Consider the following 27194-nt stretch of genomic DNA (forward strand, 5'->3'; position numbering starts at 1 on the left):
GAGTGAATTAACCACAGCAATCCATGAAGCTCATGGAGTATTTGGTTTATATAACAAGTGCAGGGTATGGAAAACATGAGCAAGTTCAATTACTTGAAAGAGTCTGAAATAGTTCCATTTAAAATAAAACATTTTCCACATAGCTGCCATGTCCAAAATGAATTGGCAACATGAATGCACTGAAAAACAGTTCCATCCTATTAATCCAAATCGCTAACCTGTATGTACTGTACAGCATACATACAATTTGGTATTTAAGGCAGTGCATGCTATTAAGTTTATTTTTATTTTTTAACCTAAATTACATTTTGTTTTAGTGAGCAGCATACTATTTTGCATACAAAATATTTCCTGTTCTGCTTTTGTTTGTTTTTACATTCAAATGATCAACTTGACGTTTCTAACAGTACTCCTGATTGATACACTTGCAGAACTGAGAAACTACTGAAATACAAATTGCATAAAAAAACAAAAGGGAGATATAATGGCACAAATAAGTTAAAGGAAGGTCTGAATTATGTTTTTTAAAAATGGACTACATTTTGTGTGTTGCATGTGTCATTATATGTTAAAAGTACAGTACTGGTATATGAAGTGAACATCATGGACTGTGTTGTATACTTTTGGCTTTTAGATGAAGGTGGTGAAGGCGAGGAGGAGGGGAAGATGCAGAATGGAAAAGACCGGGGTGAGTCTCAGCTCATCAGGAGGGCCTTTCTCATGTTGTTTATAAAAGGTAATAGGCAAGGCCTATGAGTCCTTGTAACGTTCAATGAATGTAGGCCTCCCTGTGAGAGGAGCTTGTGTTTGTGTTCGCAGATTTGTGGTGCCACCAGTGATGTGGACACTCCACATGGTGTGGAAAATATAACAACCCTTCACTTTTAAATTTGTGTATCTGAACCTTCACTAAGAAATGTTCCGTATCAAAGTTAGCTACCTACCTTAATATAACATACCATCCATAATATTGTTTTTTATTCACAAATCCATTTTTTTTTCATATTGCAGATTAAGTTGGAAGAAACAAAATTAAACAATCCAAGTAAGTACTGGAGTATGTTCGTTTTTTCTGAGAGTGATTGGTTCCAGCTAATTATATTTTAAGAGTGTTATTTTTCATTGAAAGATCAAACTCTTTCTTTTTCCTTTTTTTAAAATGTATTATTGTTTTTAATTTCATTTTTTTGAACTTAAGAAAATGTTTTGTATTTACACACAAAAGTAAATACTAAAGCTGTATTTCATAAGAATATTTTCCCCTTTTTTAAACCAAATTCACATGTATAATCACATTTATTTTTAAAACACCACCAAAATTAATGAAGCTGCATTAGAGGATAAACAAAACTTGTACTAGTCCTCGTTATTTAATTCACACACAAAACAAATGCTTTTGTTGATAGGACCAAAGGCATATTGTAGACTATAAAAGGTGTAAATCGAATCAGAAAAGCTAATTACATATTTCAGCTATAGCCTATAAAAGATTATTTTCAATAAATTAAGATCAATTTGTTGCAAACGTTTTGACACTTCCCCCCCCCCCCCAAGATGATTTCAAATAATTAATAGTTCAGTTTCATAGTAGTTGTCAATACATTCTTCATATTTGTTCCAGTTAGTACGATACCACAAGTCTTTAGTCTACAGAAATTGCTGGACTAACTTGGTATTGTTGTTTTAGTATCCTCTAGAGCAGCGTTTCTCAACCGGTGGGCCACTGGTGGTCTGAGACACAAGGTAATGGGCCGCGGGCAGACCGGGAAAGTGAAACCAACAGTTATAGCACACTCGCATACATTCTGAAGATTTTTTTTCTTTTTTTTTTCTTATGCTGAAAAGAATTACAAGAGACACACAAAGTACAGAGAATAGTACTGAATAATACTACATTACATGTGTAAAACGTCATTCGGTGATGGAGCAACAGAAGTCAAATGGCTCGCGCTAGTATGAGAATAAAAATTAAAAAAAACACTGCATGCCACGCACGACAATACAAGATAAAAGGCTAGGAAAATATCAGAAGGTGGAACGTTTTTTGAAGAGAAAGGTTAGTGATGGTGGAGTAGCCGGAAAGTCGAAGCGAGGAGTGAGAAAGTACGATCCCAACGACATTAAGTTTGGTTTTACAACAACGGGTGATTCAGAGCCAAGGCGTTGAATGTGGTGAGGTGTTGTCCAATGAAGCACTAAAGCCTTCAAAGCTGGAAAGGCATTTACAAACTAAACACCCTGGATGTGTTGGAAAGCCAAAAGAATGTTTTGCAAGGAAGCAAGATCAGCTAAAAAGTCAACAGATGTCTAAGTTCGCTCGCAACACATTCTGAAAAAGCCCTGAAAGCGTCTTACCTTGTTGCAGCCCATATAGCCCGCTGTAAAAAAGCCTACAAAATTGGAGAAGAGCTTATTTTGCCAAGTGCTGTGGACATTTGTCGTGAAATACTTGGTGACGCTGCAGCAAAAAAAATTCAGAGCATTCCCCTTTCAAACGATGAATAGTGGATATTAGTGATGACATTGAAAGTCAACTTTTGGAAAGGATGAAGAAAAGCCAGTTTTTCGCAATACAGCTGGATGAATCTACAGATGTTTCCAGCTCAGCGTTACTGCTCGTCTTTGTTCGGTATTGCTGGAATGGTGACCTGCATGAAGACATACTTTTCTGTGATGAGCTGTCTACAAGAACAACAGCGGACGAGTGTTTCCGTTGCCTTAACAGTTTCATTGTTGAAAAGGGATTGGACTGGAAAAATTGAGTTGCAGTACTAAGTGGGCCTTGAAGGTTGAGAAACGCTGCTCTAGAGGGCAACAGCAGTTACTTTGGGTTTGTTGCAATTGAGACAAATTTTAATACGCAGCTGGTGACTATCTGGAGCTGCTTAGTACATTGCAATTGGTATTAACTTGCGTACTAATTTAGTACCGTCCTCCTTACTAACCACGGGATCATCCCCAGTTAGTACGCTCCTTTTAGTTCACTGCAATTGACCCAAGGAGACTAAAGCTCCTCACACAATTAAAATTTTAACCAAAAGAGAAGATCTTGCTCCTTATGTTCATTGATGTCTTTAGTACGGCTGAAGCAGCCATTTTTAACACACAGTTAACTAAAGTAATGACCTTTGCTGTCCTGGATCTAACGGAAGCCTCAGGGACTTGGGTTCAAACACAATCAAGGTTAATAAATACTTTTAAATTAATTGAAAAGGTGTTAACCATGTTTGTGTGTAGCTTTACTGTGACCAGTGGAAAGATTCCTGGCCTAGTCCATGGAACTGAATAGACTATGGGGGTTAATCTAAGAATCTAAGCAGACAAGAGAACGGTTGTAAACAAATGCTGTAATATGTCTTGCCTTTTTCTCTGTCTATAGGCACAGTGACTGTACAGAGCAACTAATCACATTGCAGACATACCCTCATCCTTGCGGACAGGCACAGCATTCAGTCAGTGAAGACACTGTCATGTGGCTGAAAGAACAGAATAGCAGTTCCATTTATGCATGTAGTATTTTCACATTTTCTCATCTGTTAAAGGCTTAGTTTTCAAATGCTTTTCCTCAACAAAAAAATAAGTTATTTTGTGTCTATATGAAAACATATCTATATACACTAAAATGTACACTTGAGGCCTGATTTTCAAAGCTGGGTACTTACGTTTAATAAAGCTCTATTTAATAAATCTGTGGAAACACCTGAACAAAATAATGCATTACAAGTATTTTGAAATACAAAAGCAGTGCAGATTTATATTAAATTGATTTGAGTAAATTTACTTAAAGTCCCCTTTTTGAAAACCAGGCCCTATAGTATGCACACATTTCACTTACTACTGAAGAAGTACTAGTCTTCTGGTGTCTCTTCCTCTTTTTGATGTACTGATCTGTGGCCCTTTTTTATGGGTAAATGGTTTTGAGTTCTGATTTCAGTGTTGCCAAAACATAAATCACATAGAAGAGTACACTGAAGATGCACTGAGGATCTATGCACTGAAGATCTATGCACAAATGCCCAAACCAACATTAGAATTAATTCCAAGCAAAATGACAGCTCTAAGAAATCTGAGCATTTGCATGAAGCGATACCATAACTGATAGGAACGCTCACAACAAACCTGCATCATTTGACTGCTATCCTGTACATTTTAGGTTCCAGAGGGGATCCTGTACATGTGGTTTTACTTTAACTGCTGTCTAGTCTGGTTGTTATCTCACTAGCCGATAAATTACGATGGCCACCCTGTAGTCGGATTTAAAAGTCTGTCTTTAAAAAGGATGTCTCTGTATTACATAATATTGGATTATCATCCGTGACAGTTCTAATTTTTAATTGGATCAGAAATATTGTGGCTAAAATAAGATTTATTTTGAATCAAACTCTTTCCCCATCAAAAATATGTATTTATCAAAAATATGTATTTATCATTCTACAGAAAAAAAAGGGGGGGGGCTCAAATAACAGTTGATTGCTTTAATGATGATAGATAAAAAAAAAAAAAAGGTTCCTATTGGTGTTTCTTGGAAACAAAGTTTAGGTTTTGAATTAAATTAATTAGAAAAAAGCAATCCGAAATGTTAGTGTTACAGCTTATAAAATGTGCTCAGGGACATAATAATTGTTGTTGTTACTGAAACCTGTAGCTCGTTTTATGTTGAACGTACACTGAGAGGAACTGTTTTGTCAAATACAGCGGTTTCAAACAGTTTGGAAAGGTTACAAAAATAATTAGAAAATGTATGTGAGAGTTCACGGTGCAAAGAGAAAGTTTGTTGTTGGTTGTGGATGTGACATTTTTAAAGAAACAGCTTTGGTATGTGTTGGGATTGCTCAAAAACAACCTGGTTGTCTGTTCAGTATAAATGTAGGAGTGTACCTGTTTCTGTTCAAAAACAGTGGTGAGAGTATTGGGGAGGTGTTCTATAGTAGGTTAATAAGGTGATGGCTGAGGTACGTTAATGGGGTTGGTATGTATTTATTGCATTTGAAAAGCACTGTAATATTTTGTGTGTGTGTTTATTATTATTATTTATGTTGCCTGTAAAACCAAAAAAGTCCACTGATGTATATTGAAATTGCAGTATATATGTACACAATGTGATGTAAAAGCTGCATGTGTCTTCCTAAAAAACAGTTATAGAAAGCACTGAGCAAAGGAAGTTAAACCAGCCTGCCTTGAGGTAATTGCCTTAGCTGCTGTCCCAGTGTGAGGGTCTTTGAGTTTTTAAGCTATGTTATTGTAAGATTTTTAAAAAGCTATACATGGAGCGAACTCTTTCCCATGTGCCGACTGTGGGGTGTGAAAAGGGAATTGTAAAACCTACAATCAAATGCTGTTGTAAAATTTGGTTTAGAATATAAGATTTTTTTTTTTGTGTGTGTATGTGCCAAATTATTTCTTCAGTTTGCAATTGCTGTGTATTGTTTAGGTTTCCTCTATTTTTAAAGTCTCTTTATTTTATTTACAAGAACCAGTAAGTTAGTTGAAGACCTACCAGTACTTGAAACTGGTTTATTACTGAGTGAAATAAATACATAAATGTTCAAGTTAGCATAAAAGGATACAATTAAGTACAATTGTCTAGGTTCAGCAACATGGGTGTCTGACCAGAAGCACAGGTCTAATCATTGTCAAACTCTGTAATATAATATACAACACTTGTAATATTTCACAGCTGCTACTGATGATCATATCGAGTGGTTTGTAGAGGAGTGTGTGTATTTCTGAACATCATGCAAAATGTATGAATCCCCTGAGGTTTATTTTAAATAATGTTTAGGTGCTGGATGCCATTGCTTGATTTATTTCATAATCCTGATTTGATGTCACCGGTTAACTGTGTTTCATAAATGAATAAAATGTGAAATAAAAAAGAAAGAAAGAAAGAACGAACACCCAGTGCATTACCTTTTGTAAAATTCTATTTTATTTCTTATTTTTCTTTCCTGGAAAGCAGGTAGAAATAAGATTCGCTGTCTGTAAAGCTGAAGAAACAAAAAAAACTTCAAAAAGCCATTAATGCAAAAAGTTGTTTTTATTTTTACATTGAATGTTCAGGACAAGGCACAAGTGCAGTGAAAAGTGCAAATAAGTGCAGGTGTTTCGGTCACAACCATGACTACCCTTACTGTTCACTTTCTTTGTAACACATTTTGTTGATCACATGTATAAAGCATCCATTCATTCCATCTTACTTGCCTATTAGGGGGTTATGTGAAGTTTTATTTCATGTATGAATGCATGCTTTATACATGTAATCAACGTCATTTGTTACAAAAGAACATGAACTAACAGGGCTGAATTCAAAATGAATTACTTCAGAACTCAGAGAAAGTGCATAAGATATTCAGACGGTGTTCCTATGGTAAAGTGTTACCAAAGACTTTAATAAAGTATCCCTTAAGAGATTTGGGAATTTCATATGTTTAACGAGTAGATCTGCATCACGTACAGCGCAGTGTATAAAAAAAAAAGGCAGACTTCCCACCACATGAGGTTTGGTTTTCAGTACTGTACATCATCAGCGATATATGTAAAGCTATGTCAAGGTTATCAGTTTAGATAGTCACAGAAGAACTTTTAAGCCTTTTAGTGAAAGTGTGTATCTAACACATGCAGTAATACTCAGATGCTTTGGGTATGCTATAAACTACAATGGTGGAGCTTCGGTACATTAACTCATCGACCCGGAAGGGAAATTATGTGGCAGCCGCGGATTGGAGGAGCGGCTGCAGTTGTTTACCAAGGGGTCATGAGTGACTGTATAAGTAGGTGTCGAAGAGACGTAATCTGTTCCTTCGTTTTGGTTAATGAAACCCGGAAGGACCTGTGCTTTGTGTATCTGTATCATGAGTGTTTGTTTGTTTGTTTTGTCTAATTGTTACTTGTTGTTATTAGACAGCTAACATGTTCCGGAGCTGTCACCAGAAGCCAGCTCAAACCCGGAACAGCCCAGCACTTGTATCACAAATAACTGTATTTTCACCACAAGCACCAATTCACACACTAACGGACTTGTGTATGTGTTTTGTGTTTCGTGTGAGTGTACAATAAGTGGGACTATTATTTCGGGACAAACCCGGGGATTACAATGTAAGTAATACACGCCGCTGTATTACCTATCATCATTATTGTTTACTGTTTGTTTTGCCATCAGGCACTGGACATACAAACCCATTAAACAACTTTACACCTGGATTATAATTGTCTGTCTGTTCACTGATCACTTGCACCTGCACACTGTTAACCACTTTGCCACACCTCTTCATAAGTTACTGAGGTGCAAAACCTCCATTGAACACTCGAGACAAAGTTTGTCCAAGTAGCAGCTACAGTAGATGAATGATTTAGTGACATTTTTAAGTGTCTTTGTTACATTGGGAACCGACATAACATCCCAAAGTGCAGAATGTTTTTAACACTTGCTGAAGAAGAAAAAGACATCATCATCATAGAAAAGTGTTTATTTTGACGATATCAGATGCTGCTGTTTTCATATTTCTTTAAGGTGTTTTGGCATAAGTTCAGAATATTCTCTTCAGTTCTAGTCTCCAGACATCGAAATATATTACCAGGGATGTCTTTATACTAGTAAGCACTAATACCACACATTATTTGGCAGATCTAATAGAAAAATGGCCAACATTTTTAGGTGGCAGTCTAATAGCAAGTACAATACCTCAATAGCACTAAACAAGTTACACAATACAGAGTGACATAACTGACAGCACACCCAGCCAATCAACAAGCAGTTCTGTCTCATCTAGATATAATATAAATATATACAATATACAGTACAATACTAGTGACAAACAACAATTCATAAACAGGATGAATGCTACAACCCAGCCAGATGATAGTATAATAATACTCATAGGGAACTTGGTAAGTTCCCTATGAGGACTACAGCTACATTAAATTGAGGTCCAACAGTAAATCCCAGTAGTAAAATGCAAAGTGGTGTTCCTCAGTAAGGTGATACACTTTAGCCAGGAGTTATTATACATTCTCTCATTGGAAGCTAAGTGCCCACGGTAAGTGCAGTTAGTACAAGAATGACCTGTAAATGAGGTGATGCATGCAACAGAAAATATACTGTAACTGCTCTTGCGATCGAGCCTGCCTCTTTTGTACAGTGGTCAAGATCCAGGGCTGGGGAGTGCAAGGGAGCCTGATCACACTGCTGCTTCCTTGCATATCAGTCTCACGTACTGCATTGAATGCTATTGAGCCACCACAGTTTTATGTGTGGTGCCAAACATTTTGAGGGATTCAAATGCTAGCGTTGCCACTGGTGCCACAGTAGTTTACTAAGAGTGTTTAATTTACAGGCTGTTTTATGACTGTAAATTAAATTTAAAAAAAAAGGAATCTAAACTTCACCAGTAGGCAGTGAACTAAAGCCAGGACTGGAGCAATATGCTAGTTTTTGTTCTAACAGGGACTGCAGCTTGGTGTTGCAGGGAGGCCTGCAAAAAAAAGTATTGCAGTAATTAATCCTCTAAGAATAGCATGGACCGTTTTCTCTGGAATGCACAGTTTGGCAATGTTTCTGAGGTCATAGTTAAACATGGTGCCTATCAAGCTGAAAGATAGCTGTTAACCCTTTATGGTGACAGGCATGTTTTAAGCATGGTGTCTTTAAAAATATTAAGTGTTATAGTGTAGTATATGGATTGACCACTAGATGGTGGTGTACAGTGTTTTGGATAGCCTCTTTATGTGGTCCCTCTTGACAGAGTTTCAGTTGTGTTCCTGAATCTCTTAAGATGGCCGCACTTGCTCCAAAATAAAAGTTATTTGTTATCAGCAAACCTGTGTGGATTATTCAGTTAAGATATAATATTAAATTAAATCCAATGAAAGTTACAATGGAAGAAAGTGAATTCTGCCCTAACTGTGAATATAGTAATTGTTACAGCTGTGGATAATGGTATTTAAAGCAGGATTCATTTTTCTGACTTTTTACATAGCCACCCTTACTCTGGTGCCACCGCAGTCGGATACGTGACGGACTACAGTATTATTACCTTTTCTCTTTCTGTCTAAACTCATTTTGAATTAGTATCTTGCAAATGATATATATATACAAGAGAATGTGATAATGGAGGGGGGGGTCAGATTAAACTGAAACTTATGTTGTTGTTTCCAACAGGTGGCGTAGCACAGTGAACAAATATATATCCTTCATTGACTTGGCTTTACTATGCAGCAGTCCTTGAGGGAGAACACTGTGAATATATGCCAGTATTTTTGGTACCTAATGTATATAGCCTTTGATATAACCCATTTATTAGAGTAATGTTACACACATAGTGATCCTTGCTGAACACATATTCAAGGGAGGAAGCTAATTACAATGCTGCAACAAACAAAATCTGATAAAGCACAACATTGTAACTGCCAGGACTGAAAGGAGAAGTCTGGTGTACAGTGACTGCCAGCATTCAGAGCAGGTTAATCCTCCTGGAATCCAAAATAGTCACCATGGTTACCTCTGCCACTTGGACCATGGGACTCATTAAATGGCGGTTGGTACAAAATCAAGGCCGTATGCATGCTTACCATGTAGCGTGTTACAGACAGAGACAGACAGACATGTGCATCAAGTATGTAAGGCTTCAACCAATCAGCGCCCACTGACCTTTAACTAACAACAATGTAATAGATTATCACGTTCCTTACCCAATCAGAGTCCTGTACACCCGCATGGGGTTCACGTGAACAACACTTGGTGATCCCTGATCCAGCGCCAAGTCCCAACACCCTGCCGCATGGTGCAAGCAATCAAGTCCCTCAAGTTAACAGTTCCGGAATGCAATGCAGCCACAGACAAAGCCCGGCCATCTGCACCCGCCGCTAAAATATTATATGAGGGCCTCTAGTAGTTGCAAACAGTAATTATAATCTTTTTTTTTCTCACAAATCTATAGTAATCAACCATATTCAGAAAGTGTTTATATTTGGTAAATATGGCTAATAGACCCCATAAACATATAAAAATACTAAGGGGTAGATGTATTAAAGTGTTGCGTCTGACGCAATCATTGCAAACCAATCAGGAGTGTAGCGTGAAATGTACTAAACAAACGCAACGCTGTTAGCATCATTTTAACGAATACTTTGCAGCCGCAGTTCTTATTTGCGCTTTAGCCTTAAATGAATATGTAATTCTGGGCGTTCCTGCAGAAATTTGCAAAAAACAGGGTGGATATGCAAATGAGGGATCAAAAATATTGTAATGAGATGTACAGTGCCTTGCGAAAGTATTCGGCCCCCTTGAACTTTGCGACCTTTTGCCACATTTCAGGCTTCAAACATAAAGATATGAAACTGTAATTTTTTGTGAAGAATCAACAACAAGTGGGACACAATCATGAAGTGGAACGAAATTTATTGGATATTTCAAACTTTTTTAACAAATAAAAAACTGAAAAATTGGGCGTGCAAAATTATTCAGCCCCCTTAAGTTAATACTTTGTAGCGCCACCTTTTGCTGCGATTACAGCTGTAAGTCGCTTGGGGTATGTCTCTATCAGTTTTGCACATCGAGAGACTGAAATTTTTGCCCATTCCTCCTTGCAAAACAGCTCGAGCTCAGTGAGGTTGGATGGAGAGCATTTGTGAACAGCAGTTTTCAGTTCTTTCCACAGATTCTCGATTGGATTCAGGTCTGGACTTTGACTTGGCCATTCTAACACCTGGATATGTTTATTTGTGAACCATTCGATTGTAGATTTTGCTTTATGTTTTGGATCATTGTCTTGTTGGAAGACAAATCTCCGTCCCAGTCTCAGGTCTTTTGCAGACTCCATCAGGTTTTCTACCAGAATGGTCCTGTATTTGGCTCCATCCATCTTCCCATCAATTTTAACCATCTTCCCTGTCCCTGCTGAAGAAAAGCAGGCCCAAACCATGATGCTGCCACCACCATGTTTGACAGTGGGGATGGTGTGTTCAGGGTGATGAGCTGTGTTGCTTTTACGCCAAACATAACGTTTTGCATTGTTGCCAAAAAGTTCGATTTTGGTTTCATCTGACCAGAGCACCTTCTTCCACATGTTTGGTGTGTCTCCCAGGTGGCTTGTGGCAAACTGTAAACGACACTTTTTATGGATATCTTTAAGAAATGGCTTTCTTCTTGCCACTCTTCCATAAAGGCCAGATTTGTGCAGTATACGACTGATTGTTGTCCTATGGACAGAGTCTCCCACCTCAGCTGTAGATCTCTGCAGTTCATCCAGAGTGATCATGGGCCTCTTGGCTGCATCTCTGATCAGTCTTCTCCTTGTATGAGCTGAAAGTTTAGAGGGACGGCCAGGTCTTGGTAGGTTTGCAGTGGTCTGATACTCCTTCCATTTCAATATTATCGCTTGCACAGTGCTCCTTGGGATGTTTAAAGCTTGGGAAATCTTTTTGTATCCAAATCCGGCTTTAAACTTCTCCACAACAGTATCTCGGACCTGCCTGGTGTGTTCCTTGTTCTTCATGATGCTCTCTGCGCTTTAAACGGACCTCTGAGACTATCACAGTGCAGGTGCATTTATACGGAGACTTGATTACACACAGGTGGATTCTATTTATCATCATTAGTCATTTAGGTCAACATTGGATCATTCAGAGATCCTCACTGAACTTCTGGAGAGAGTTTGCTGCACTGAAAGTAAAGGGGCTGAATAATTTTGCACGCCCAATTTTTCAGTTTTTTATTTGTTAAAAAAGTTTGAAATATCCAATAAATTTCGTTCCACTTCATGATTGTGTCCCACTTGTTGTTGATTCTTCACAAAAAATTACAGTTTCATATCTTTATGTTTGAAGCCTGAAATGTGGCAAAAGGTCGCAAAGTTCAAGGGGGCCAAATACTTTCGCAAGGCACTGTACAATTGCAACAGTTACAATTGCATCAATTTGTTAAGACCTTCTGAAAGCATGTTTTAAACAGTCGCATTTCCTACTCTGCTTTTTCTCGTGTGTTGCCAGTTGTGCTCAATGAATTTGTGACGAACACCCAAGTACCTAATTTTTATTAAAGTCAGGGTCTACTTACAAAAATTGAAAACAAATTTCTATGACATTTCTGGTTTTCCCAGCATGTTGGGAGCAATAGACTGCACACATGTGCCACTAAGATTAAAATAATCTTTTGTGTACAAAATGTGTACAATGCAGCAGCATGATTTATTTTGTTTTACCAGTAGCTAAAGTACAAAAAAAGTGTTAGGTATTGTCACAAAGACGGCCAGAGTGGGTGGCGTCAGACCGGAAGCAGGAAGGAATACACAGAGAGATGTGGTTTGGTATAAGCTGGGCGCGTGATCGCGCTCAGCATTTAATAAACAGAAAATAAAAGGTTTGAAACACAAAAACACGGGACACGGCACTATACGCCAAAATAAAGAGACAAACAAAACAGACTAAACAGTGAACAGACAAACGGACAAACACGGTGAGTGAAAACACTAATTACTTTACTTTACTTTTGACTTTCTTTTCTCCTTCTCTCTCTCCCGTTCTCCACTCACCGAACACCAACCCCGACTGAGTGAAACTGTGCATCTATATATACTGTTGTGCTGGGATTCAATTACTAATTAATTACTCACTTGAATCCCAGCACGTGAATTCATTACGTGCAACCCCGTGCCACACATTATACACATTTTATCTGCACGTGAAGTGATGTGCCATCCTCGTGCCTAAATATAATTATACACTTTAAACACACGTGAAACACAGACCCGTTTATATCCCGTGTACCAATCTATACACCAACATTAACATACGCACGCATATACACAACACAGAACACACAAATGCACACAGGGGCGGGGCACTTTGCCACAGGTATTCATTTGATTTTACTGCTCTACTGTATACTGCATAGGCCTACTGTACATATTTATATTTTTACAGAATATATTGTGTAGCATACCCAAAACACATTAGTGTTATTTCAGCGCAGTGATTTATATTTAAAATACATTGAGAACTGTAAATGTATGTGTCTGCGATTTTATTGCATTGTTTTTAAATCAGACAACTCCTTATGTCAACACACATGTCCGGTTTAGCGAGGGACTACTCTATGATTATGAAAAGCTTTTTGGGCTATACAAGCTATAGAATCAGATGGGATTAAACTGCCTTTCATTATATATATATATATATATATATATATATATATATATATATATATATATATATATATATATTAAAACAGGTAAAATGAAGACGGAACAGAATGCATTGTACAGATGACATTTACATTTAACAAAAACAATGTTATTTTGATTCTTGCACCCTTGCATGTATAAACGTTATCCTTCGGGCCCCTCTGCTGCAGAAAACCACAACTCATCTGCTGCTATTTTTTTTTAAAACATCCATAAGTTTAAATTATAAGAAATTAAAGATCAACCTGGTAGGGGTGTGAAATATCTGCATTATATTAACTAACATGTCATTATATTAACTAATGTGTCCTTCTTGTTGTTCAGTTCACTGTGTATAACGTTATTTTTTAGTCAGAAAGCATCCATGTGGCCTCAGTAGAGCTCTAAAATCATGTATACTCCAAGTAAGAAATATCACATAGAAGAAATGCACAGACAACCTCTGTACTGAGGCCATAAGGGTACTTCAAGCTTCTGCGATTTAGAAAAAAACATGTGATTCTAATGTCAACTATGTCTGAGAAGCCAGTGAAAGGTCTTGAGAGATGGTACGACGGGGATCTAAAGGACACAGTTCATGTGGGAGAAGTTAGACAACAAGCAGTGGAAGGGTTGAAGAGCATAGACAGCAACACTTTACCGGGCAAACTAAAACTCTGGTGCTTTCTGTTTGGTCTACTGCCGAGGCTGCTGTGGCCACTGACTGTGTACGAGGTTTCTTTGACAACAGTAGAGAAGCTGGAAGCTTTAATCAGTTCATACGTCAGGAAATAGTTGGGAGTTCCACGCTGCCTCAGCAGAGTGGGACTTTATGGTAAAGGAATACTGCAGCTACCAGTCTCTGCTCTAACCGAGGAGTTTAAGTGCACCAAGGTCCGACAGGGAATGACATTAGTAGATTCATGCGACAAATGCGTAATTGGTGATATTATGGGGCAAGTTCAGCATAGAAGAGGGGGTCTTGGTTTCAGTTCAGCTCCTCCTACATGGCCAAAGGCAACCCCAGCTCAACGGAGGAAGCTGGTAGTCAACGAGGTGCAAAAGCAGGAGGAGAGGATGCGGTGTGTAAAGGCCGTTTCCAGGCAAAGCAGGGAGAATGGATGAGATGGGAGAGTGTGGAACAACGCAAGATCGGCTGGCAAGACCTATGGACAATGGAACAGAGCAGGATCTGTTTCCTCATCAGATCAACATATGATGTTCTCCCATCACCACAGAACCTAAACCTCTGGGTGGGTGAGGATCCTTTATATCCTTTGTGTTCATCACCTGCAACATTAAGGCATATTTTGACAGGATGTAAGGTCTTAGTCTTAGCCAAGGACGGTTTACTTGGCGCCATGACCAGGTGCTGTGATGTTTGGCCTTAGCATTGGAAGACAAGCGTAACATGACCAATAAGTTGCCAACAGTTCAATCAAAGCATTACACACAAAAGACAATATTCCTCCATCCAGGAGAGCAACCACCAAGAAAAGGTGTTAAAACCAAGCCTCGCCCAGGACAACTGGAAGCTGCTAGAGACTGGAAAATGCTGGCAGATGTTGGTCAACGGCTTATTTTTCCACCTGAGATTGCCACCACTAACCTTCAACCAGACATTGTCTTGTGGTCTGGATCAGCACGCCTTGTTCATCAGGTAGAGTTAACAGTGCCAGGGAAGGTTGCTGTGGATGAGGCGTATGAGAGGAAGAAACTTCAGTATGCTCAACTAGCTGCTGAAGCGGAACAGCGAGGATGGAGAGTCCGGGTTTACTCAGTGGAGGTGGGTTGTCGAGGATTTGTGGCACACTCTACAACCAGGTTTGCAAACACAAATGGATGGAGATGCAGATGGATCACATTAGTTTACTGTAAAGCTATGTCTTAGTTGGTGCTTATCTTGGTGAGAGCCAAGTTCAAATCAGCATGAAGTTTTAACATCTACTCTCATGTAATGGAAATCATTATCTATTTAAAAATGCAAAGCACTACAAAATTACATTATAAGTCTGGCACTGAAAATGAGATTTGTTCCATTCATTTCTATCACTATAAATTAACAAAAACCCAGGTTTCTAATGCAGTATCTCTTGAGCGCTGTGGCAATACAACTGTCTAGACCAGAAGCTGCTATCTGAATGTAGCTAGGTTCAATGGCTAGCCATGTGCTCAGTGACCTGCGTTAAAGACTATATTCTGAAGTACAGCTTTAAACAGCATTCAAGTTAAGTCAAGTTAATGCATGTCTGCTTCTGCTCCTCAGCCAGTGAGTCGTTTTTTTTGTTTGGTTTGGTTTAAGCCAAACTCTGGTGCATCAGTGACAGTTTGCAAATAATTTTTGTATATTAAACTGTAGTATGCTTTTCTAGAGGGTAACATATTCCACATAAAAGCTGAAAAGTGATCTGTCATACATGTAATGTGCAACTAACCAGAAAGTAGACTACAGTAAGACATTTCCATGCAGGTCTGAAGAGCGTGCTCCGATACAGTGCCATTTGTTTTCAGTTTTACTGTTTTATGTTTCTTATTTGGCAGCCTACACTACATAGTTTTTTTTTTTGTTATGTTACTACAACCAAAATGCATCTTACAGTGCTCACCCTTTATAACGCTATAGTGGGGAGCCATAGTTACAAGATTGTGCTATTTGTGTTCCACCTTATAGTAGTTTAAAAGGGCTACTGTAATGGCATTATGTTATAACCGATTCCACACTATAATGAGGAGCGTTATAACGGGTGAGCACTGTATGTGTTTTGTTTTATTGAATAGGGTTAAAGATTATCCTATGGAACCAAGCAACCAACTTACATTCTCTGAACAAGAACACCACAGGACCATACAAAAACACAACAGATTTACACATTACAAAGCTTGACTTGTTGACCGAGTTTGTCTACAAAATAAAAAAAGAACCGATGGACAGATAATGAACGAAGCACAATAAGAGTTTTTTTTTTTAAGGTATGCCTTTATTAAAGTGCCATTCAAAAGTAATTTAAAAAATGTGCACAATTGACTGTGACATCTAAATATAATATTTAACTTATATATGCAATTGTGGCCCTGTTGTACTAACATACTCCAACACACTCTTCCAGCTTTGTGAAGTGTTAATTCCCTTAAGGTTTAGTGAGCCTATGCTGTTTCCAGTTCAACACAGCGAGGAGCATTAATTAATGATCTTATTTATTCAGAAGACAAGACATGACAAACATTTGCACACTCACTCACTGGCATGCACACGCACATGCGCACACACGCACACGCACACATACGCACTGTTTGGAAGACTGTGGACCCATTGCTTTTTTTTTTGTTTTTTACAGAGCTTAATCAAAACTTTAATTTTAAAATCTATAAAACTGCACAGAAATACTGTATGTGATGGTAAACTGTGATATTACAAATTGTTCTCAGCATAGACAAATTATTAAAAAAAAAAAAAAAAAAAAACCTCTGCTGTTGGTGTTGTGAATCATTAACCTACCAAGAGATTTGGAAGTTTTTTAAAAATGAAATTTAAGGAATAAATCTGCTGTTGACTTTTCAGTCCCAGCAGAGGAAAACAGTGACTGCAGAATCTTTTTTTAGGGTTAACAGCCATGCTGCTTTACAGGATACCACTGTGGCACTATAAAGATTATATTTTAGGCGAGATGTCCACAAGTAATGTGATATTCTAATGTGATATTATGAAATGTGATACTTTACAATCTGATGTTTTGTATTGTGATACTTTGTACTGTGATATCTTGTAACAGTTGTTGTCGCCCTGGATAAGGGCGTCTGCTAAGAAATAAATAATAAGAAACCAATTGCAGATGGTGCTTAGTTTGGGTTGGACTTACTGAAACTTGTGCTTTGGAATCTTGTGGCTTGGCTTTGTTTGGTTGCTTAAAGGACTGTATTTGACTTTCATGTGATTTTGGAGGTTTTAATGGGGAGCAAATTATGATCTGATGTGCAGTTCTGAGTAGGCCAAACTATTGAATTTTGTCAAGCAACTGAACCTCTAATAAAAGCTAACAAATGCTTAGAAGAGATCATTTATGTTCTCCCTCATTCTTTTACAGGGAATGGGCCATTGTCATGCCCACTGGAAAGGCATTATCCCTGGTGTTCTAAAAATAACTGCTGGCTTGGTGTGTGCTGGATCCATCTTGTGGCTTCCTGCTGCTGCTTTTCTGTTAATGAAAAAGCATTTCTTAATACCAAAGAACTGGTGTTCTTTAACTGTGCAACTAAAATGCACATCACAGTAATACTGTGTACAGATAACAGTGATACTGTGTGCAGATAACAGTACCACAAGCTAATGTCAAGTTACAATAATCAGACACCAGGCTGTTTGTTGCTGCTTCATTAATGTCCGACTCAATTATCCACAAAGCAATTAAAATAGAGGCTCTCATTCACTCACTCATTGTCATTGTTGCCTTTTCTACACCTAGCCCCCAAAATTGAGCTAAATAAATACTTCTGACTTTTCTGTAAAAAAGTTTAGTAGCCTACTCTTTATAAGCAAATTAGTTTTCCACTTAATCAGTGTAGTCATGTGACCCATTGTGGACACTTTAAAAACTATGTGTTTTTCACATTATTCTCCCCAGGCCCTGGGTCCTTACTGGGCCATACCGGAACCAAGTCATGAAACTTTGCACAGTGATGTATATCACACAGGCACAGGCTATGTGTAAAAGCCTAAGTAATTAAAAACACTTTTTGGAACTTATACAAATCATACTGCTGCCTGAATTCATTCATAATGTTGCTGCTTTAGTTTTCCGCCATATAACTTTGTACATCTATTAGTCTATGGAAATACAGTAGACTGAGAACTTCAGCCTGTTATCAGACTGCTGCAGAATGCCTTGGTATTAATCACATAGTTTCCAGTGTAAAGAAACCCCAGGCTATGGCATTTGTGTGAGCATGAAATCGTGACAGCTGGTACTGTAGATGGTCACTGAATATTTTAAATGAAAGATGTAAAATGAAACGTTTAATATATTTAATAAAACTGGCTTCTCTAAAGTTCAGTGCCCATGGGGCGTTGACTAAGGAAGCTCTTTAGTTATACGTTATTATGAACATAGTTTGATATTAAGGAAAGTGTTCTTGACAGATGGTTTCTTTAACAGTAATCTAGAAAAGGTTTATAAATGGCAAACTTTATTTGAAATATGAAAACATCCTTTGAAAAAACATCCTCTGAACCTTTGTAAATAGCGCCCAGTGCTTCTAGTGTTATAAGAGCTCTGGTGAGATCACATTCAATCGTATATATTTGTGAGCTATAGTATTTCACACATAATTAACCACTGCTGGTGTAACAAACACTTTTTTAAAATGTAGTTTCAAATTTTCTTTTTTCCATAACCTCAGTGATACTTTGTCCCCTGTCTGACCCTAATTAAAACGTGTGCACTCCTGTGGTATTATTATACTAGATGTCAGGTTTTTGGTGTGCAGGATTATTACCAGCTGACTCTTTGTCAGACTCTGCTGCTGTTCCCTCTGATTGCCCTTTGCTGTGCAATGTGGGTGGCAAGCTCAGATGGAGATACATCTGCCACCTGTGCACCAGCGCAGACAAACCCATCAGTTTGATTATACTGCTTTGAACAAATGACTTGCACAGAATACTCTACACAATCGTTAACTACAAAACTAAAAAATATATACTAATCGTTTTTACTCAAATATATATATAATAGATGGGCTTCAGTGAGTTACAGGAAAATAATTCCATCTAGGGTTTCTGTGATGTCATAAATTACAAGACTGAAGGTTGAGTCATTTATAAACTGTCACAGAAACCCGAGATGGAATTGTTTTCCTGTAACTCACTGAAGAGGCCCATCTATTATTTTTTATAATACATGGATACCATTGTGATGCTAATATTAAAGAAGATGTGGTTCAGCAGTACAGTTGGGTTTTTTTAAACGTAATGTTTCAGTGCTGTACAGACGTTCTATGTCGTTATCCGTTAGTGCTTCAGCTTTATTTGGATGATTGCCTTTACCTTGTTTTAATTTCCCATTCCTCCGAGATACGAATGAACCAGCTTTACATCATTTTTTTTTATGTATTCTCATTTTGTTGATCATTAATGAACATTTCTGTACTGTGGGTGTTGTTGACTGATTGAAAACAAGACATTTTGTGTTTGAATTGAAAGTGATGGTCTTGAGGAGTAGAATGGGTCAAAGTTCAAGTATAATTTCCTTTAGAGGAATTATCACTTTTTGACATCACTACTGTGGTATTATGCCTTTTCTTCGAATGGCTCAGAATGCAAATATAGCCTTCATCCATATATATCAACTCATATATACACACACACACACACACACCACAAGCGTGGGTATATCTAGCATAGGATACATTTGTGTTATTCCACTTAAGTGGGATAACAGAAGCAGAATAACATGCTTACTGGGACTACTTTCGATTGTGGCTTTGCTTCCATTCCAATTCAGTGGTGTGCTGCTGAAATTCAGTCTGTACAGTAATGTCACCAATACATGTTTTAATTACAGATTACTGTTGTTGTTTTGATTTGTACCCCGGTCCACTTGAACAGTGCCAGTTACCGATCTGCCCCTTCATGAACACTAGAAGGAAACAACAGAGAGGCAGCAAACTTGACAGACTAGCAAACTAAACAGATGGTTGCAAAGAGGCCATAGTCTGTTGAAAATAAAAGTAAAGATCCGCCAGGTAAAATAATCTCTGAATTTATTGATTTAATATAAAACCATACAAATTTGATTGCTATTTATTTTATAAATATAAAGTATAAACAGAATATTGAATGATCATTCATGGTATACGGTTTTAATTCCACTTAGTAGGACGATTATCTTACATACAGCTCTCTCCCTTGAGCTTGTTTTTTTTTCTGATTCCTAGTGAGAGATGGTCTCTTTTAAGACATCCCAGGTGGATTTAGAGTGAAGAGCAGCAAAATGGAGAGCACTCTGTGTGGAAGCCATCTTCTAATAGCACTCTGACAGACACCAGGTGCCTGATTAGTGTAAACTGACTTGGCTTGAATGGAAGAGTTAATGTTGATGTCAGCTTTGTCGGAAGCTTATTGTTTACTTTGGGTTAAATCATTTTCATCCATTCACTGCATCCTAAAGCCCTACAGATACTGTTTGACCGGCACATCTACTGAACAATAACGCCAATGAGATCTAATGAACTCAACCTGAGCAGATGGCCTTTATACATTCATCAGTGGAGAATGAAAGCAATACACATTTATCCCATTTTATATACATGATAACATTTATATTAAATTATTAAATCTTTAAAATGATCTTTAAAATGATTTAGTTTTTTTTTGTTTTCTATGAAACCTCAAACACATACAAGTGTATACATATATATATAGCTCATATGATCATATCACATGGTTAATTACCTATGCGATTAGATATGACAGTAAAACCAGTCTAATCCAGCCCCTCTACAAACCAGCATTCTGTATAATTCGGCAGCATTTTTTGAGTCTCAACCAAATAACCTATTGAAATGAATAGCATGAACCTCTTTGTAATCCGGCATGAGTCTTTTCTGCCTAAAACCAATGTAAATCTGACTGTGCAATCCGGCACCAAATTTTAGGATTTTTCTTCACTAAATTTATAATCAAATATGTAATCCCACAGGTATCTGCAGTAAACTCATTTTTACATTACAGAGAAAGTAACATTTACGTGTATATAATCCTTGAATTACTGGGTATATCTGGACAGTATTTTTATGTTATGTACCTTTTTTAATGTTTTTTTTAATGTTTTTTTTTTTTTAGGTACAGTATTAGATGTTCAGTACAACACACTAAATTCAGCAACATTTTTGGTCCCAAACAAAGCTGGATTAGGAAATTTTACTATGCAGTGTATACAGTAATACGGTACAGTATTATAAAAACCTAATTATAAAAATGAGAAATGCATGGTAGAGGCATGGAAAAAGCAGAGAAAAACAATGTTAAAACAGTCTAGAACAGTTTTATTAATATTAAACAATATTTCCAAAAAATGTGGAGTATACCGCGACCACTGAAGACCTCATAGATGTACCCTATTTAGCTCAATCCAGACGGTTGTCATGCTGATGCGCTGGGGAGACCGCTTTGTGGTTGATCCCCGGAGCCAGCACTGCAGCTGTTGTGTGTGCTGATGCGCTGGGGAGGCAAAATAAGATGATCCCTGGAGCCAGCATTACACTTCAGCCATCAACACCAGGCATAAGGATATCTACTTCATCAGATGGAATGGAGACGCAGATGGATCACATTAGTTTACTATAAAGCTACGTCTTAGTTGGTGCTCATCTTGGGGAGAGTCGAGTTCAAATCAGCTTGACGTTGTAACATCTACTCTTATGTAATGGAAATCACGACTATTAAGGATTATGCGAAAAAGAATTAAAAAAGTAAAGTATTTAAAAAAATTGGACTGCACATGTTTTGAAGTGATGGATCTTAAGAGCGATTTTTTTTTATCATTATTGCTGTTACCTGTGTGACAATATGGCCAATAATCCTTACACCATCAGTGCATTAGAACAGACATTTTGAAACAAGCTTTAAGAGACTTGTTTTAAGTGTAAAAAGTTGTCAGGATGTTAACAATGAAAAGAAAAATTACAGGTACATTATTTAAGCAGTTGTAGCAACACGTGGGGACGTGTAACGCTATATTTTTCAGAACCCCGCAACTTACTATCTTTTTTTTTTATTTAATTTTTTATAAATTTAGTAATCGCCAATTATTTTCTCCCAATTTGGCATATGCAATTATTTTTAGGCTCACCTCACAGCTACCACCCCCGCGCTGACTTGGGAGCGGTGAAGACGAACACGCTGTCCTCCAAAGCGTGTGCCGTCACCGACCGCTTTTTTTCACACTGCAGACTGCAGTGTCTTGTTTTCACAGTGCAGCCACCTTAGAGTTACAGCGTCTGAGGACAACGCAGCTCTGGGCAGCTTCGAGGGAAGCCCGCAGGCGCCCGGCCAGACTACAGGTGTCGCTGGTGCGCGGTGAGCCGAGAACACCCTGGCCAACCTAATTTGTTGGGTTATTGAGTGTTTTTTTCTTCATGTATATATCTGTGTAATGGACCTTCCTACCTCCTTTTCTGAACTGTACTACCATTTAAACCTACCCTCTTAATACTGTGGGGGCTTGTGTTAACTTTATCAACGGTTCTTGTATTTTGTAAATTTCAGTAATATTTAGTTTGTTCATGGCAAAGCATTTATTATTATTATTATAATTATCATTATTTATTTCTTAGCAGACCCCCTTATCCAGGGCGTCTTACAATTGTTACCCATTTAGACAGTTGGGTTTTTACTAGAGCAATCTAGGTAAAGTACCTTGCTCAAGGGTAAAGCAGCAGTGTCCGCCACCTGGGATTGAACCCACGACCCTCCGGTCAAGAATCCAGAACCCTAACCACTACTCCATACTGTTGCCCTGCGTGATAAGCTATGGTAAATACATGGGAAAATTGCAAAATTATCACATTTACTGTGCTAAAGTTTTATAAGAGAATGCAGCAGCATCTCAGAATCAAAGATGTTTTGGTAAAAAGCATTTTCCTCAAGAAGAGAAACATCTTGCTTCTTATCAAATCTTTATTATTTTCAGTTTCCTTTATTCATTTCTTTCTTTTGCTTCCACATGGTCATGATTAACATGTATCAACTATCCATATAGTTTTAATTATCCAAAACATCAATTGCATTGTCACATCTGGTCTGGTGAAGTCCACACAAAGGATTCCTGAGGTACTGCAACACAGATGTGAGGGGGAAAAATGAATTACTGGTAGTGGTAGAGAACATATTTGAACTGTAAAAACCCAATGCAAAGTATCATGGACCATTCATCTTTCAAAAGTTTAAACATCCAAAAGCAGCCTTACCCTTAGACTTCAGCCAAGTTCATAAGCACTGGATTGAGATCAGACTTTTTTTTATATTCAACCACATTCTCAAAAAACATAGAAATCTAGTCAGGGAGCTCTGATGCCTCCCACTTACATGTAGATATGGAACACAGCTGAGGGTCAATCACATTGTCATTCATCTATGCAGCAACAGCCAATCAGTGTAAATAACCATGTTGTTAAATTGATATACTCTGTAAACATCCAGTTATAGGCATGCAGTTATACCTACAGTCCACAACTGCAAAACAAAAGTACAGTTTGTACTGTATGTTTTAGAAAGGTTTACCTTATACCATAAGTCCTAGATGGCCTTACAACACAACTGAATTAGACATTTCCTATCAAAGGCAGTAAATCAAAGGGTTAGTAACTTAAGTTACAGTACTGTCCAGGTTGTAATTTTTTGTCTACTAAATATACCAGTGTACAAATAAAATATATAATTAATTTGGGTTGTGTTATGGTGTTTTTCTTTTTGTAAGTTTGTAAGACAGTATTTAATTACTGTCATTATTCATTGTATGTAATAACACACAAATAATTATGTTTTGGGGCATTTTATTCTCACAAAGTGACATGTTTAAATTTCCACTTACTAAGCTGTTCTGCACTGTCATTTTGCGTGAGGACTGGAGGACAGTGGCTAATGTCTATTTTAACTTCTGTTTTGTTTCTGGTTATTGGTTCCCACTGGGCGCCGAGAGGTCGGCAGTTTAGAAGAGGAGTCTTTCTCTTTTAAATAATGAAGACACGTGCTGGGGATCCATTGGCGTGAGCTGGTTGACAGCAGCCATGAACCACGTCCTGGCTGACAGCCAGAGAAACACAGACGCTACGTGTGGAGAATTTGAATGGGTAATGAAAGAGGCCTGATGCCTCTGCAACAAACTAGAACTATGGTGGGGAGGAGTCAGTGCTTACGGATGGGGGGTATTAGTGTCAGTCTCTGGGAATAAAAGCATTCTACGCTGAGGGAGAAAGAGCCAGACAATGCATTTTCTTTGGCCTAAATCGAATCAGTTTCTCTCCTTGGACATTACTTTGCTTTGGAAACAAACCCGTGAAAGCTCATTACTAACCATGACGGAAATGCAGAGTTTCTCATAAAAGGGCCTGTATTAGTAGTGCACTTTTACAACTTGAATGGTGTTGCAATGCCACACATTAATAATGGGTTGTTTAACAGGGATACAAATCTTGGCCTTTAGCCTTTCAATTAAATAATTTACCATACAGAAATAAATCGGTGAATTTGTGCAAGGTGCTATTTGACCTGACTGCATTGGGTTGGCTGGAGTCAATATAGCTATATGTACTAGTGCACTACTATTATGTCCTTGAAGATACAAATGGTCTTAATCCTAAATTGTTACTTCTTCTCTCATATTGTATTCTAGCAGTATTTGCACTTACTGTAAATGTCACTGTACTTAAATATTGTTCTTGCACTGTAACCTTGTATTGCCCTATAACACCTGTAAGTCTCCTTGGATAAAGGCATCTGCCAAATAAAGTAATAATAATAATAATAATAATAATAATAATAATAATAATAATAATAATAATAATAGATTGACCCTTCTGAGATTTAACACTTTACCTGAAGCGTGTTTTAGTGGTTAATAAACATGATAACTATACAACCATGCAACTTCAGAATTGAAGGTAAAATAATTATATTTCTTAATAGGCAACCAACGTTTTGTATTTCAGAAGAAAGGGATTTCAAGAAATGGTAGAGGACACTCAGGAGTAATTAGAGCTGGTTTTCATCATGTAAAAGGGCCTTAGATGCAAACACCCAAGAGCATTCAAATGACAGCATGACAAAATAGACTTGATGAGACTAAGGCTGTGCCTTATACTTCTCCTTTTAAGGTCTTTTAAGCTGACTCATATTCATTTTAATTTCAAAGAAACTTCTATTGCTCATCCACATAGACACGAAAGAGATTATCCCTGCACTCTAACTATGGGCACAATGGAGTGGGTGTAAATTTATCATGAAAACAAACAGTGACTAGGTCTCTTGTACAGAGGATAGGCGAGCATTTACAATATTTGTCATCGGCTGTTTGCATAATAAATCCACACACACTACGAAGACCACTGCAGCTAAAAAATAAGATTGTTAACATTTTGGAGGACCGTTTTTGTTAGCAAATCACACAGACAAAAATTATAAATGGCGAAAATTGATAAAGAAGACATGATAGTAGACAGTTTTAACTCAGGACTTCATCCAGTATCATTATCATACCATTATTATATTCAGTTTTGTAGGAAAGGCAGGGCTCAAATTTTTCCATATGAAAGACGCACATATTATGTTAAAATCATGTTTCATTGTTATTATTTTTTTAATGATATACATGTTTGCCTTTTATTTTCTTTAAAGAACTCAAAACTTCACACATTGGCTTGCCTATGAGAACCTATCTGTGCTTTTCCAATGACCGATGTGCTTTCAATGCGACTATAGTGCAGCTTTGTAGTATCTGCAAGGAGCACTCAATACATTTTCTTTACTAACAGCTTCAAATAAATTACCACTAAATAAATCAAATTCACCTCTACACCAATGTGTATGTCTTTCATTTAGTAAATGTTAGATCTAAGAAATGATGACACATATTTGGTAAGATTTACTGGAACTGTGCAGGTAACGATTTCTAACTGATCGTAATTGGGAATGACTTGCAAATGCAAAGCAAAGAAACAACACACATACTAGAGTTCTTAAAAATAATGTTAGTCTTCTTCAGATAATTTTCAATCAAACGAGTTTAATTCAGGAACAAAGCAAATCCAAAGACAGTACAGAACGTAATCCCATGCAGAGGCTGCAGGTACAATCTTGAACAAACAAAGCTGTAGGTCAAAACCTACAGGACTCTATAGATGGAAATATAATGAGCAACGCAATACAAGCTACAGAGGTTTATATTCAGGACAGGCCACATCCCTCGGGTAGTGGGAATCTCCCACCTTTGCCAGTGTACAATGTTAGCCCCCCAGTTTCTTGGCGGCGTGCCAGCCGGCGCCCTGTGATGGCTCCTGTTGGCTGAAGCTTTGATCAGAACCAGTTTTATTTGGGTAGATTGTGGTTTGCACCTGTGGTTAAAATCAGCATTTTAAGTAGCAAAGCAACTCACGCATAAATAAGGTTCATCCGCCCAAGGTCACAACTGCCCATTGAATCTTAAAAGAACCAGTTTGTTATCTTGATTCCTCAGAGATTCAGGCACCTTTTGCTGGGTGCAAATTTACATAGCTACAAGGACAGAGCCTCAAGGATTCCTCACTTTGCCATTTAAAAGGGTTACGTAAAATTATCACAATTTATGTAAAACATTAAAACTTTACACTAGTCATTCTAAATAAATTAAATACAACTCTATATGAAGGCAGTTTCCTTATTATTCTCAGAGTTACCTATCCTAGTGTGAGTTTATTAGTCCCTCGTGAAACACAATTTACTGTCACAAATGGCTTATTGTAAAATCACAATATCACAAAGGGTTAGACAGAAATGAGTGAACTCTGCATTTATGCAAAATCATATTGGGATTATTTTCAGGTGCCATGCCGCCTTCATATCTCATTCTCCTCCTTGACATTTACTCCTTTTATATTGAGACATAAATCCCAACAGAAGCAATGCACCTCATCACAGGATGAATATCCTGGATTTACGACAGCACTTCAGTTTAAAGGGACAGTACATCATAAAACATTTCGCATGAGAGGAACAGAATTATAAAACTTCTTTGACAGCGAGATAGTCTCAAAGCCTGTGTGACAGGGTACACCCCGACCCTGTGTGTGTTTTGTATTATTATTGTTTTACTATATGGTTTGGTGTGTTAAAAACACAATGTTTTGTTATTATTATTTACAGCCTAGATGGGGTTAAAATGCCCCATCCAGATATAATCGCGAGAATGCGTGGTCAACAGCGAGTGATTATTGACAAACTGGCTGTTGACCACGCATATGAAAAAACCCGTGGTCGAGGGATAAACTAGGAAATTAATAGCCAGTTAATCC

At 37.6% G+C, this 27194-nt stretch overlaps 1 protein-coding gene across 6 annotated transcripts in view; it reads left to right on the plus strand.

Annotated features, from left to right (window-relative positions):
- The window catches only part of dtnbb (dystrobrevin, beta b), a 102039-nt gene extending 94839 nt beyond the window's left edge, over positions 1 to 7200 (plus strand). For 5 of the 6 annotated variants that reach the window (XM_034018200.3, XM_034018201.3, XM_034018202.3 and 2 more), the window contains 3 exons: positions 635 to 688; positions 1012 to 1045; positions 3380 to 7200. In XM_034018200.3, coding sequence (XP_033874091.1) covers positions 635 to 688; positions 1012 to 1016 — 59 coding nt within the window. In that variant the 3' untranslated portion in view covers positions 1017 to 1045; positions 3380 to 7200. The other variant, XM_059025740.1, reaches the window with a different exon arrangement.
- The last annotated feature ends 19994 nt before the right edge of the window (positions 7201 to 27194 follow it).

This window comes from Acipenser ruthenus, chromosome 6 (assembly GCF_902713425.1).
Source record: "Acipenser ruthenus chromosome 6, fAciRut3.2 maternal haplotype, whole genome shotgun sequence".
Classification (NCBI taxonomy): Eukaryota; Metazoa; Chordata; class Actinopteri; order Acipenseriformes; family Acipenseridae; genus Acipenser; species Acipenser ruthenus.